The following is a 15,002-nucleotide window of genomic DNA, read 5'->3' as shown; positions in this document are numbered from 1 at the left end:
CATTCTACACTGGTGATATTCAGCTTTGGTCACATACTGATTTTAGCCAAAATGTTTATTCAACAACCCTTATTTTTTTCCCTGCTTAAAAATCATTTTTATTTTTGTTAATAATAAATGTAGGTAAAATTTTCAAGTCATTCTTTCTATTGGTATGCCTTGAAGGAAATTTCAAAATTTATCAAATAATGTGTAATATACTAAAGGTTTGTATTTTTTAGAGGGTAGAAGGTGCCAACTGATCCTTCATTTTCTCACATACACCTATTAAGTCCTATACTCCAGGTTCACGTTTACTTCCACCTGGGTCTGTAGTGAAGTCAGAGATACTTTCAAAAATCACATGCTGTTGCCATAGAGAATCTGTTACCACAGGTTAAGCTGTGTAACTTCATAACTCTGAAGAAAACCTCTGAGGCCTAAATGTTACACCAAGAACAAACACAGGCTGGGGCCATTTGAGCGCACACAGCAGAGAGAAAAAAGAAGTGTACGGTAGGAACCACAAGACATATGAAGTGGCTTTGTTATTCCAACCAACTTCCAATACCCACGCATCTTCTTAGAAAGCCCAAGACAGTGTAAAAGGCCATGGGTTTTGGATTTGCAACCTGATTCAAATTACTGCTCCGTAACTTACCAGCTATGGTGACCACCTTGTGACCTGAGGATAATATGCCCACCCCCAAAGGGTCTGGGACAGGAGAAAACGTGAGAATTTGCACAAAATGCCTAACACAAATACAATAAATGGTAACTAGCGTAACTGTTAAATAAATACAAACATTATCCTCAGAAAGTACATTTTGCAATTTTCCAGCAGGTTGCCAGATAGGGCAATCCTGAGATTAGTAGTTAAGTGCTTTCAAAAAACTATGAAATGTCAAAATTCTTAAAATGCTTCAGTGAGAAATTTACCAAAATAAGGGGGGGAAAAAGTCACTGAAAGTCAGATCTATGAATCACTGTAATTAAATTAGTTTGGTTATAAGTCTGACAATGTTACCAAACATGCCTCCTCACAAAATTCTATTAAAAGAGTTTAAAAACAACCAAATGACAGGCTTGTGAATAATGGCAACTTACTAACTATATGGCCTTGGGCAATCTAGCCTCTCTGGGTCTATTTTCTCATCTGCAGAAAAATACTAACTGTATGAACTATGTCTTAGACGTTTCCTGAGAGGTTTTAAATAAGAACACATGTAAAGCACCAAAGCAGCAGGTAATCAACATTCAGTAACTGTTACTGCCCTTCCTCCTCTTTCTAGTTTCCACTCAGTCCTACCACCTTATCTTTACCAAAACACAAAGATCCAGATCTTACAATGAGAAAGGAGGATGAGTAGATGGATAAATGGATGGATGGATGGGTAGGACTCAGGCCGGAGAAATGTAAGTAAAATTAAAAAAAAAAAAAAAGGATTTTTTTCTCTCTGGCCATTATTTTGAAGATTAAGTTTGTACATTTGTTTCATCCTTTCCCCTCCTAAGCAAAAGCAAAGGCTCCAAACTTGTTTTACACCAGATTGGGCTACTGAGGACTCACTTGTCTAGTACCTGAAGAGAACCCTAAAAAGGCAACCACTATGTTAACAGAACATCTTGCTCAACAGGACTTGGTTCCATTGTGAAATATGTACACTTGAGTACTAGCTACTCTACCACCTGACCCTGACCCAGGTTTCAAGTGCAAATGTGTCAAAAGAAGGACTTGGGAACTACAGACACAGACTCTTTGAGAGGGGCCAATACTGCATGCTACAATAATAAACCACTGACTGAGAGCCTAGTGTTCACCAGGCTGGGTCTGTGCTCTGCATATGCACACGGGTCATCTCAACCTAAGCAGATGGTTCACTAGGCTCTGAGCCTGAGCCTGGTTCGTAGCCTTGTGATGTTGGGCAACTCACTTTACCTCTCTGGCCTCAGTTTCCCTGACTATAAAACAGGGATAATACCACTGACCCACTCATTACGCTGTCGGGAGAATCAAAATGTAAAAAGACAGCCTAAGGGTAACCAAAAATGGTTTTAAAACCATATGATGGGTAATACAAATGTAAAGATTTTAGTGAGGATCTTGTTCTCCTCAGGAAAGTAGAGGCTAGGACTAAATGGAAAGCCTGTTACCCTTTCCTAATTAAGTGCTGTTCATCCAGTATCCCAGGGGCCTTTTCCCAAGTCTCTTTCCTTCTGTCAAATTTTTGTAGAGGGAAGAATATGGGCCTTGAAATTCCACAGATGTGTGTGTACTAGTAGCTCTACCATTTCTATAAAGCCTTGGCTAGTTACTTCAGTTCTCTGAGCCTCCATATTTCATCTGTAAAACAGATAATACATATTTCAAAAGGTTATAATAAGGTTAAAATGAAACACTACGTGTAATGTACCAACCATGACTTCTAGTGCATTGTAGGCATTCAACAAATAAAGATTTGTTGAACTGATACTGAAAATGAGATGAAGTATGAGGACAAATACTTTTTTTAAAAAATATTGACATATGTCATGAATTTTTTAATTAATTAATTTATTTATTTATGGCTGTGCTGGGTCTTCGTTTCTGTGCGAGGGCTTTCTCTAGTTGTGGCAAATGGGGGCCACTCTTCATCGCGGTGCGCGGGCCTATCACTGTCACAGCCTCTCTTGTTGCGGAGCACAGGCTCCAGACGCGCAGGCTCAGTAATTGTGGCTCACGGGCCCAGTTGCTCTGTGGTATGTGGGATCTTCCCAGACCAGGGCTCGAACCCGTGTCCCCTGCACTGGCAGGCAGATTCTCAACCACTGTGCCACCAGGGAAGCCCGAGGACAAATACTTTTAAACTCACTCTTAGGGCAAATAAAATATTTTAGCACTTTTATGTCAACACTAGAGAGTTGAAATTCTTCAAAGATACACTCTTCCTGTAAGGGTAACAGCATTGTAAATGATTCCTTACCAATCTAAAGTTCCTAGTTCCATCAACATCACAGCATGTATCAGAGAGACAAACTAATTTTTTAAAGTGTTATCTATTACACAAGGGAATAATTTCAAACTCTTATTAAATAGGGATGTCCAAATGCAGCCTGAAAATACTTCAAGACTGTGGCCATACTTTCTTAATGTATGAAAAATTGATACAGGCCTAGAAGGAAAGGAAAATTAAGAAAAGAGCAATAATAGATAACATTTATGTCAGTCACTGTTTTATGCCCCTCTTTCACTGAAATGTTATGCATTCTTTTGTTCACTTCTCAAAGCAACACCCTGAAGATAGTCCTCTTATTCCTCCCATATTACAAACAAGGCACTGAGGAGGTTAAGTGGATCACCCAAGATCACATCGCTCCACAAGAGGCAGACAATGGAGTCAAAACTAGCCTGCCTCACTACAATTCTCCCAACCTTTCTACTAACTGTAATTCACAAAGAACTACAATAAACATTACAAAAAAAGATAGTGTAACCAGGGCTTCCCTGGTGGCGCAGTGGTTGAGAGTCCGCCTGCCGATGCAGGGGACACGGGTTCGTGCCCCAGTCCGGGAAGATCCCACATGCCGTGGAGTGGCTGGGCCCATGAGCCATGGCCGCTGAGCCTGCGCGTCCGGAGCCTGTGCTCCACAACGGGAGAGGCCACAACAGTGAGAGGCCCGCGTACCGCAAAAAAATAAATAAATAAAAATAAAACAAAACAAACAAACAAAAAAAGACAGTGTAACCAGATCAATCAATGGGAATGTGAGTTTCACTGATCAGTGAACTATCATTTCACTGATTTTATGACTACATAGGAAACTTTCACATAGAGCCCCTTAGAGTTTAACAAGGTATCTGCACAAATCTCACTTGGTTCTAACGACCTGATGATGTCAACTGACTAGATATACTATCCATAAGGAATGAGAAACATGAGACTCAGAGTGGGTAGGTGACTTTTTGTGAGTCACACATTCTACTAAGTGAGGAAACTTAGATTTTAATTAAGTTTTTCGTCCCTAAGCAATTCCACCATACTATACCGTCTCTCTTCAAGCTGAAATATTTATAACCCCTACATTTGCTCCAGGAAATAACCATAATCTGTGTGACAAATAAACCCTGATTTTTTACAGTGTACACATCCAGCCCTTAGTTATCATTCTAGGAAGTAGACATTATTATCGTTTTTTAAAAAAGAATCAGATGAAGACATTGAAGCTTAGACAGGAAAGTTACCCAATGTGACCAAAGTAATACAGCTAAAAATGGCAGAGCTGAAATGCAAGCTTATGCTTGACTCCAAAGTTTATATACTTTGCCATTACCAGGAACTGCCTCTCAATCTCAGCTCTAATGAGTGACCAAGGTCCTAAGATTTCTTATTTGTCATATGTGAGCGAGATATCAGGCAGCATCTGGCTCTAACATTCTCTTGTTAGATGGCTCCAATGCAACACTCATCTAATATCATCACTTCCTGGCATCCTAAACTAAGAGCCTGAAGACTGGGGTTCTCTCCCTACTCTGCCCATCACTAATTAAGGGACCTAGGGCAGGGTGTTCAACCAACTCCTCTTCAAAATGTGGGAGATGACTGTGCATCTACGTAAGAGCAGTAGGTATAGGTGTTCTGGGTACTCTTCCAGGACTAAGATTTCTCAGGCAAAACTCGTAACATTTGTGTTTAAGGTGAATTTTCAGATCACAAATGCATCCATATTCATAATGTAAATCAAAATATAAGCTAAAGCAAAAGAGCTATAATTCAACAAAATCTCTCTCTTCCCTGTCACTGAACGAAGTGAAAGTTAACAGTTTCGGGTTACAGAAAAGGGGAACTGCCAAAAATGTCCTAAATAGAGTTCCCTAAAGACATGAGTCTTATTTAGAGAAAGCTTCTTCTTCTAAGCACAGGAGAATCAATTTTCACATAGAAATGACTCAGTTTATCAAAATGGACTATCTAAGTAAGCCTTAGGCACACAAACAGAAAAATAACTTGGACCCTAATAAGTAAGCCTTAGGCACACAAACAGAAAAATAACTTGGACCCTAATAAGCACAATGCCCTCTCTTTCCCCCCTCAAAAAAACCAGCATAAGCAGCAAAGAATTAAAACAACAAATTTATTTTGGGAGAGGTATAAAAGGAGTAAAATAAACTTGATACTTCAGTTAGGGCTGGAATAAATGTAAAGTGTATATACTTCAATTAATAAATGTAAAGGGTATATACTTCAATTTCATACTAACTGAAAAGAGAGGATAAGAGACAGGCCTGTATGAAAATTTTCAATTTGAAAGGGGGAAGGGGTAAGAACACCCAAGTCTAAAGATTTTAGTGAACTACTAGAAAGATATCAGCATACAGTGGAGCAACTCTTAACTTTCCACAAATCTCTTTGTGAATTTCACAAAACAAACTCTTTATTCAGAAACACACGCGCATAAACTTCTACCTGTAATTTCAAAGGATGCAGATCCCATGAAGTCTACTCTTGGGTTCTTTGACTCCTAGGGGTGGAAGGTGCTCTGGACAGCCTCTTAGGAGATGTGGCTTCTGTTTCTGGCCCTGCCACCCTGTCATTCTAACCCACTCAGTTTCCTCACCTGCTAAAGATGATCTTTCCTGACTTCATGGTTGAAATTCTAGCAAAGACTACTGACATCACAGTAAGAGTGAAGGATTTAGGAAAATCACCACCTGATCTTTTTAAAATTGTTAATTACAACTCAGCATTTTTTCTAGGTTGCAGAACAATAACAGCCAGAAGAATTTAAGTTCAGAGCTAGATCTGCAGCAAGATGCTCGTACTCTCCTACTACAGTCCTCTATTCGAAGACTTCTCAAGTTGGCTTTCCCTTACCCATTCCCCTTCAAAAGGAGCTAAGTTGCTCTCCAACATGTAACAGAGGTAGCACTATAAAGCAAGCCAAAAACTATTCTCCAAGAACAAACACACTCTAGTTTCCTTAAAGCTGTGCTGTAAGAACAGTCTTGTGACATCCTCACCCAGCATATAATGAAGCTGTTGTAATCACTATTTCCCCATTTGGATGGCAATCCTTAACCAACTCTGCTTCCCAGCAAAACCTGTGAGCTCTAAGATTGAATTTAGAGAAACTGCATTTGAACTTCACGATAGTTAGACTGAGATAATTGTTTCAACTTCTGGGAAGAGGCCTGTCTTCCTAACACCATGAGGCAAACAAGCAGAAGGAATCAAATCACTGGCCAGATGGGAAGTACAAAGGAATGGAACATATCACTCTCTGGAATACTGTCCTAGGAGAGCTCAAGTATCCAAAGCTCATCTGAGATGAGGTGTGCCCCTCCTGCCGTCATTGTATCTATAGCACCCATCAGAAAGCTTTCTGAAAAGAACCTTCTGTCTGGCTTGACTGGGGAAGTTATAAGCATGGCAGATAAAGAAAAACAAACAAACAAAAAACCCCTATTTATATAACACTGAGTATCATTACATTCTGCGATCTCTTCTTGGCCCTTCCAGATTACCCCTCACACACAGCTTAAAATGGTAAAAAAAATAAAATGCAACTAAATTAAGTCTAACATGGGCAAAATGTCTGAGAATTTGGGAATACTGACTTAATTTACAAGGATCCTTCAAAAAATAACATAGATCCAATGGGATTGATTCTTGTTTAGATTATGTGGTGGAAAAGATGATGACCATAAAGCAATAAAAAATCATTAAACAAGAGAAACTATACTTGAAATTTTCTGCCTTTTATAATATTCCAATGAAAAGTGTTGGCTGTCATAATGCATTTATTTTTCTATTTATTCAAGAAAAAAGATAAAAGAACTCTTCTAATGTTTTGACTAACAACCTTCCTTCAAAGGACTCTCTAAAGAGTCAGAATGTATAACAATTGAACCCACAAACACATAGACAGGATTTCCTACTGCACGTTTCCAGGACAGCTCAGTGGCTTTTTACTGCTACTCATATGAAGAGACCACTGCTCTCGATTTTATTTATAGAAATTATATTCAGACCAAAACTCAGTGTTCAGCATACTTTCCATAAGCAATTATTAAAGTATTTTCTAGTTAACTCTTTCAAATCTTGAAGACATACCAGAAAGAAAAGTATATGGTACAGAAAAACCATTTCCTCTTGTACTAAACCAGGAAAAACTGGATACCTTGGTAATGGAATGCTACCCCTACAGACCAGACTTATTCTGAGTTTTCAGTAAAATTTAAGAGGCATGAAGCAGTAAGGGCAGAGAAACAGAGGAGAGAAAAAAAAATGGGAATATGACTTACTTGTGTTACTCTCAGACAATGAAGTCGTGAGCCGGATCAAGCTTATAAACCTCCAGCAAAAGGCAAGGCACAGAGCTGAGGTTTTAGTTCCTGGAGAAGGCTGGAGATGCCAAAGGGGCAGGGCTACTATGAATCGGGGGTGGGGCTGGTGCTGAGAAGAAGGAAATGGGGAGAAGGAGCACTTACTCAGTTAGAAGCCTGTGCAGCTTGTGATAACCCCGCTCCAAGGCCAAGCTCACAGGGGTCGCTCCTTCTTGGTTGTGGATGCTGAGAGCTCCGCGGCCACCTGGCTTCTGCAACAGGAACCACGTCAACCTCAGCAGCCCCAGCCGCGCAGCAAAATGCATCAATGTCTCTCGGGGGCCATCATCTATAGATGGGGGAGAAAATGGAAATCAGTAAGGAGAATGTGAAAACCCAAAGTAAACAAAGAGATGGTTCAGGTAAACACCACTGCCTCCAAGCATCTAAGATCCTCAAGTTAAGCCACAACATACAACATGAACAATTTTCTCGTGGCAGAGTAGAATCAGCTCTCAAAGACAAAGTGAAGCTAGAAAAAATATAAGAAGCAAAATCTCCAATAGGAGACAGTCCTACAAAAGGGAATCCATTTCTATATTCTGATTTAATGCATTTGTTCAACAAATTTATACAGGCAGATTTTAAGGGTGACTGTACTACACATATGTTCTTTTCCTGAAAAGAAAAAGAAAGAAAGAAGTGAATGCAGCCTCATAACATGGGGATCGGGATCCAAGGGGAATAGTTATTGGGGCTTAGACGGGTATATCAAAAAGGGTGTAATTACTTAAAAAAAAAAAAATAACACCCAGAGAGCAGTTGGCTAGTTAAACACTAAAAACAGGTTCTGCTTGTTAAGTACACACAGGTCTTTTTATTCTCCCACATTAAGGGCAAATCAAATTGCTGGCACAGCCAGCTTTTTTGGTTGGTTGTTTAATGAAAGAAAGAAATGCATCTCCAGGCATAAGAAAGACTAACTCCGAGATGATATGCTAACACATTCAGAAAGAAAAACATGTGTCTATTTCACCTGAGGTGAAGTCAAGGCCCCTTCTTGGTACAGAGTCACTTTGAAACTGGCAGAGGGGGCTTCCCTGGTGGCACAGTGGTTGAGAATCCGCCTGCCAATGCAGGGGACATGGGTTCGAGCCCTGGTCCGGGAAGATCCCGCATGCCACAGAGTAACTAAGCCCATGCTCCACAACTACTGAGCCTGTGCTCTGGAGCCCGCGGGCCACAGGTGCTGAAGCCCGTGTGCCTAGAGCCCATGCTCCACAACAGGAGAAGCCACGGCGGTGAGAGGCCCATGCACTGCGGTGAAGAGTAGCCCCCGCTCGCCACAACTAGAGAGGTGCCCATGCGCAGCAGCAAAGACCCAACGCAGCCAAAAATAAATAAATAAATAAATTTATTTTTTTTTAAAGAAAGTGGCAGAATGAGGAAGGGCTTTAGAGTCAGACAAATCTGGGTTCAAATTTGGCATTTACCATCATGTGACTGGGCATAATCCATTTCAGTTCTCTGAGCTTCATTCTCTTCATCCCTAGAGTGGGGTACCACCACCTCACTCCCATGGCTGCAGTAACAAATCAGAGGGGTAGGTGACATGCTAGTCAGGTGATGGCCTGTAGGAGGCACTCACTGAATAAACGCTGGGTTCCTTCCATCCCCACCCCCCTTCTCTGTCCCTCCCAACTTCCAATCACATTCTAGGTTCACTGGCAATACTCTCTGTGCCTCGGGCATCCTCTTGTGCCCAACCTGTTAAGGCGGGAGCTACAGCTACCCCAGGGCTTCAGTACACAGCCCACGAGGCTGGCTTACTCAACCACAGGAACCACCACTCAAAGTCTGGAAACAGGAATGGTGCCCTGCAGCTGTACTTGCTTTCATCCCCTCAGCTGAGCTAACATCGTTCATTCTCCGTGGCTTCCCACAGGTCTCAACTTCCTCACTGAGCATTCTCAGACTTCTTGGACCCCAGTGTTTTCTCCTCACACTGAAGTCCCCGATGCTTCTGTACGTGAGCTGCACGGTAAGAATGAAGGCATCTTTGACCCTGCAGTTTTACATGAACTGCACTGTCTTCTAACATCACATGTGCCTTAGTCTTGTCTCCTTACTGCCGGGGTAAATTTCCTTGGAAGCAAAAACTATCTTTCATATTTTACACTTTCCCTATAGAACTCTGCACACTGACTAATTCAGGATTTATATGATGTTCAGCACAGGCACAAGCTGGAAAGACATCAACACTACAGAAGAAACCACTGCACGTGTAGGTACAAATTTTAATAATCAACAACTCAGAGCAGGTGGCCAGGCCGGACAAAAGGACAGAAAGAACCTTCAGAAAAGATCAAATATCACCATCTGACTCATGCCTTACAGTTGTTCACAGGCACTCTGACATCCTTATCAAATACAAAAAAGCTAATAAGGTGCTGCCCAGGAACTAGGTGATTTTTTAGAGACTAGCTAAGTCCGGTCTCACTACCTGACACCTCCTTAAAGTAGTTTCCTCTACACCCCCGCCCTTTCTCACCCCCTACTTGCTCTGAGTCAGCTCAGCCTTTAAGAGTAGAGTTCTGACGCCAAGAGGGGAAAGTGTGGGTGGCCGGTGGTGGTGGTGGTGGGATGAATTGGGAGATTGGGATTGACATGTATACACTAATATGTATAAAACAGATAACTAATAAGAACCTGCTGTATAAAAAAATAAATAAAATAAAATAAAAGATCTCACATTCTTGGTGGGGGTAAAAAAAAAAAAGAGTAGAGTTCCAATAACAAGGCCATACACCTGCTCCAAGATGGCACCCCAATTCCAGCACCTGCAGGCTCCCAAATCTCATCCTAACGTCCTTAGCAGCAGGTGCCACATCTGCTTTTAGGTCACCCCCTCTCTGCAATCAACAGATAATAAGAAAAGTAATATCTGGTGAAGACTAAGTGCCGTGCACTGGGCTAAGCGGTTTGTATACACTTTTTTCATTCTCACAGTAACCCTGTGAGGTCTCGTTATCCTCATTTTGCAGATGAAGACAGGTTAATAACTTACCCACAGCAAAAATCATCAAGATTTGAAAATTCTTGTCTTGGGTCTAGAAACCATACCCTCTCCATTACTCCACCCCGTCTCTTTTTGTAAAAATCAATCATGCAAGCATTCTAATGTTGTAGTTTAAAAAGTACCTTCTCGGGGCTTCCCTGGTGGCACGGTGGTTGGGGGTCCGCCTGCCGATGCAGGGGACGCGGGTTCGTGCCCCGGTCCGGGAGGATCCCACATGCCGCAGAGCGGCTGGGCCTGTGAGCCATGGCCACTGAGCCTGCGCGTCTGGAGCCTGTACTCCGCAACGGGAGAGGCCACAGCGGTGAGAGGGTCACGTACCACAAAAAAAAAGTACTTTCTCAGGGGTTCCTCCAAAAATAATTTCTCTTACCTAACATACCTTGCATCATTGCTTTTGTTCCTTTTGTCTCAGTTTAAAATCCAGAGCACCTACAATTTAGAATCAACCTCTTTTCTCTACTCTGTTTTTTTCTCTCTTGTGATCTTTGTGTTTTCCCTCTGTATTGTGAGAGCTACTCAACTTTGTTTTTCAGGTCACTAACTGCATTTCCTATGATGTCAATTGGGTCCTTTATTCCCAGTTTGAATTCAATTATGCTCTGGGATTCTGGATGTCCTTGCATCATTTAAGCCAACTCCCTTCCATCTTTGCCCTCATTGTGATGGCTTTTTTGCAGTAATTAAAGTGCCTAATCAGTTGATTTAATAAGGAAGATTATCCTGGCTAATCTGGGTAGGCCTAACAGAATCAGTTGGAAGACTTTAAAAGCAGGGCTGAGATTTCCCCTGGAGAGAGAAGAAATCCTGCCCGAGGAGGACAGCGTCAGGCTGTGCTCGCAGAGTGCCATCCAGCTCAGGATTTCCCCTTCCTGTCTGAGGATGACAGCTTTGGCTCGTGCTGGTGGGTTTGAGCTTGCCCGTGATTTTCTCTTCCACTCCTACCCCACAAATTGTGGACTTGCTTAGCCAGCCCCCACCACTGTGCAAGCCATTCCCTGAAACAAATCTTAATACATATTTTCCTACTGGTTCTGATACTCTGGGTGACCCTGACAAAATCATTAAACTTTTTTCTCCTTGTTGCTTCCTTCTCCTTCCTTCCTTCCTTCCTATTTTATAATAGGTCTGATGACTTCTTCAATCTTTTAAAGGACAAATGGCAAATCTCTTCTAAATTTTTCTTTGGTTTCTTAACGAAAATTAGAGTCTTCCATCTGAATATTCATGATACTTTTCCATTTCCTTTATGCTGTAGTGTTATTTCATAGGCCATATGTTGGTTGGTTAGTTTTCCTGTTTAACCGTGTTCAACTGGAAAAATCTCTCTGTGGGCCCAGCTTCCCATGGAGAAGGTAGGAGAAAACGTCTGAAGTCCTGTTTACTATCTGCTTGTATGCTGGAAGCACCCCTCCACGCATTCCCTCAGCTCTGCAGAGGAAGGCACTGGGCTTCACAGGCATTAGACCGCGAGAAGCAGGTGAGATGGCTGCACCTTTTCAAGTCGTCAGATTTTCTGTCTAAGCAAAACGTTTTGAGTTCTGTGAACAAAATAGTATTCAAAGGCTACAGGTACTTTTCCTACCCCATCGATCCACCTTGCTCACAGGACTCTTTGACTGTGTATCTATGAGACTCCAAAATCACCATTCTTTCTACTATTCTATACTACTTCTTAAATAAACCTCAAGTCCCACATGATGCAGGAATTCTCACACCCCGTGGGGAAGGGAAACAGCAGGCCCATATGAGAAACGGGCATTTGGAAAAATGACACCTGTAACCTTGTGACAGAATCAAGGTTTGAGAGGGAACAAAACCTTTTGGAGTTAAAAGTACTGCAATTACGAGGAACCACTTGTCCTGGTGTCAATCTCTTAGACTACTAAAATATTATATATTATTAAAATATATTTTATTATTTTCTTTTTTAGCAGCTACGATAGCTGAAAACATACAAAATTACTAGTGGGTGTAGCTAAGGAAAAATTTTCTTGGAAAGCTATCAATCTGGAAAAGGTGTGGGAACTAAAACACTAAATGATTACGGTTGTGGTTCTATTAACCAACATCAGATATAAAGAACTGAGAACACACAGACTGCTTTTAGTGCAGCCTGGCTTAAACGTGTCTCATCCTTCTCTCCATCCAAATTTCTCTATGTGGGGAGGGTTCCCATCCCAGAGGTGATTAGATCTTCTTTTCGTTTAGTTATACAACACCATGACTAAATAAGAATGCAGATTTCCCCCAAGACCTTTCTCCTCTTTGCTTTCTTCAGAGCAAGTCCTCAAAGGCCCACCCTTTGTTACCTGAGAGTTATTGATTGCTACTGTACAAGGGTCTTTCAGGGGAAAAACCATCCTAATTCACCATTTCACTAACCACAGAGGCACTGAAGAGCTAAGACAACTAAGTGAAACTTGGTAACTCAGAGGGAAGATATTCCAACCCCACCATTCACCCTCCACCCAGACGAATCCATATTATTTGCCTTTAAGGCAGAACTAAGGCTAAAAGTACAGTGCTTTATGTAACTAGGGATTAAAGAACTCTTGGAAGAATAAAATGGACCAATTCCCTCTTGCTGATGTTTAAAGTAAGGCCTGCCTGTAGAAATAAGCTTAAAAAAAAAACAGTCTCATTCTGCTTCAAAGAGGTTTTTTTTTTTTTAAGTGCTATACTGTTTTATCCTTTTATAGAACATGTCACTTGCCCTCATCAGAGCTCATCAGTGTTTTGTCTCCAAAAGGTTACTGGACATTGGTCATGGTACATTAAAAATGAAGAGCCTGCAAAGAAGCACACACTATTGGATATATTTTCCTCCATTTTACAAATGAAGAAATTGAGAAACAGAGAGATTAAGTATTCTGCACAAACTCTTGCAATGAAGCCCAGATATCAACAAACTGACTCTGCAGCCTATGCTCTTTCTACTTTACAATATCAAGCCTAAGCCAAGAGTTCTTAACATCATGTTCACGCCTGCGGTTCAGGGAGACTGAATCCCTGAAACAATATGTAAATTTTTGCAGGTAGCCCCTATGTATATTTTTTCCTGAGGAGAAATCAGAGCTATTTTCAAAGGAGTCACTGACCTGAAAAAAAGTTAAAAAGCACTACATCTTAAACGACTATAGAGTGGGAGGATTAACCGTAAATCTTACATGACTCCTTTGTACAAGTATTAGGCTGGAACACCTGTAAACATCCTAGCTTTCAACAGCAAGTAGTACTGTTATATAAAAAGGTGCCCTATTTAGCTACATGATTATCCCAGGCAACAAGCTGACCTCGTACCTTCTTCCTTTAAACACCTTTAAAAAAGCATCTGGGGCTTCCCTGGTGGCGCAGTGGTTGGGAATCTGCCTGCCAATGCAGCGGACACGGGTTCGAACCCTGGTCTGGGAAAATCCCACATGCCGCGGAGCAACTAAGCCCGTGCACCACAACTACTGAGCCTGCGCGTCTGGAGCCTGTGCTCCGCAAAAAGAGAAGGCCGGAACAGTGAGAGGCCCGCGCACCGCGATGAAGAGTGGCCCCCCGCTCAACGCGAGGAGAGAAAGCCCTCGCACATAAACTAAGACCCAACACAGCCAAAAATAAATAAATAAATAAATAAATAAAAATTTTTTTAAAAAGCATCTGATGTGCAACTCACTGCTGTAAGCAGAGTGATCCTTTGCATTTGTCCCCCAACAGCAAGCAAGGACCTCTTAACTGATGCTATTCAGCCTTAAAATACCCAGTGTTTGCAGATTCTAATCCACAATTAATTGAACAATTTCAACTGCAGAATGTGAATCCAGCACTTGAAATCAGACTCCTGATCCCAAGGCTGACAGGTACATTAGTCCCTTGCATGCATTTCACCTTGTAAAGTATACAGTTAACTTGTTCAATTTCTTTTGTTCTTTTGTTTTTAGTTTATGTCAATAAAATTCACTTTTGGGGGGTGTACAGTCCTATGAGTTTGAGCACACGCATAGATTCTTAAAACCACCACCACTAAGACACAAAACCATTTCAACACCCAAAGAATTCCCCCATGATACCCCTCTGTGGTCAGACCTTCTCCCTACTTCTAGCCCCTGGCAACTACTAACCTATTTTCTGTTCCTACAATTTTGCCCTTTCTAGAGTATCAGATAAACAGAATCATAGAGTAAATAACTTTGGAAACTGACTTCTTTACTTAGTGCAATGCATTTAAAATGCATTCAAGTTGATGCACATGTCAACAGTTTGCTCCTTTTTTATTGCTGAGTAGTATTCCATTGTATGGATATACCACAGTTTGTATACATAGTCACCCAGTGAGGGAGATCCGGGTTGTTTCTAGTTTGGGATGATTATAAATAATGCTGCTATAGGCGCATTTGTGAAAAGATTCTTTTGAGTAAATATAAGTTTTCATTTCTCTAGGACAAAGAGTCAAAAGTGTATGGCTCCAGCAGGGTCATACAGTAAATGTACATTTAACTTTATAGGAGACTGCCAAACTGTTTCCTGGAGTGGCTGTATTATTTTGCATTCCCACCAGCAATGTATGAGATGTTGTTCTGCATCCTTGCCAGTGCTTGGTTTTTTGTCTTTTTTTTTTTTGCGGTACGCGGGCCTCTCACTGTTGTGGCCTCTCCC

At 41.4% G+C, this 15,002-nt stretch overlaps 1 protein-coding gene across 9 annotated transcripts in view; it reads right to left on the bottom strand.

Moving 5' to 3' along the window:
* Positions 1-15,002, bottom strand: part of LOC308614814 (A-kinase anchor protein 13-like) — a 360,148-nt gene that overhangs the window by 200,364 nt on the left and 144,782 nt on the right. For all 9 annotated transcript variants that reach the window (XM_081229549.1, XM_081229552.1, XM_081229551.1 and 6 more), the window contains exon 5: positions 7,448-7,631. In XM_081229549.1, the coding sequence (XP_081085675.1) occupies positions 7,448-7,631 (184 nt within the window). The remainder of the gene's footprint in view (positions 1-7,447; positions 7,632-15,002) is intronic.

Source organism: Mesoplodon bidens, assembly GCF_964165515.1.
Source record: "Mesoplodon bidens genome assembly, chromosome: 3".
Classification (NCBI taxonomy): Eukaryota; Metazoa; Chordata; class Mammalia; order Artiodactyla; family Ziphiidae; genus Mesoplodon; species Mesoplodon bidens.
Note: the sequence above shows the minus strand (reverse complement) of the source record. Positions and strands in the feature narration are given on the sequence as shown.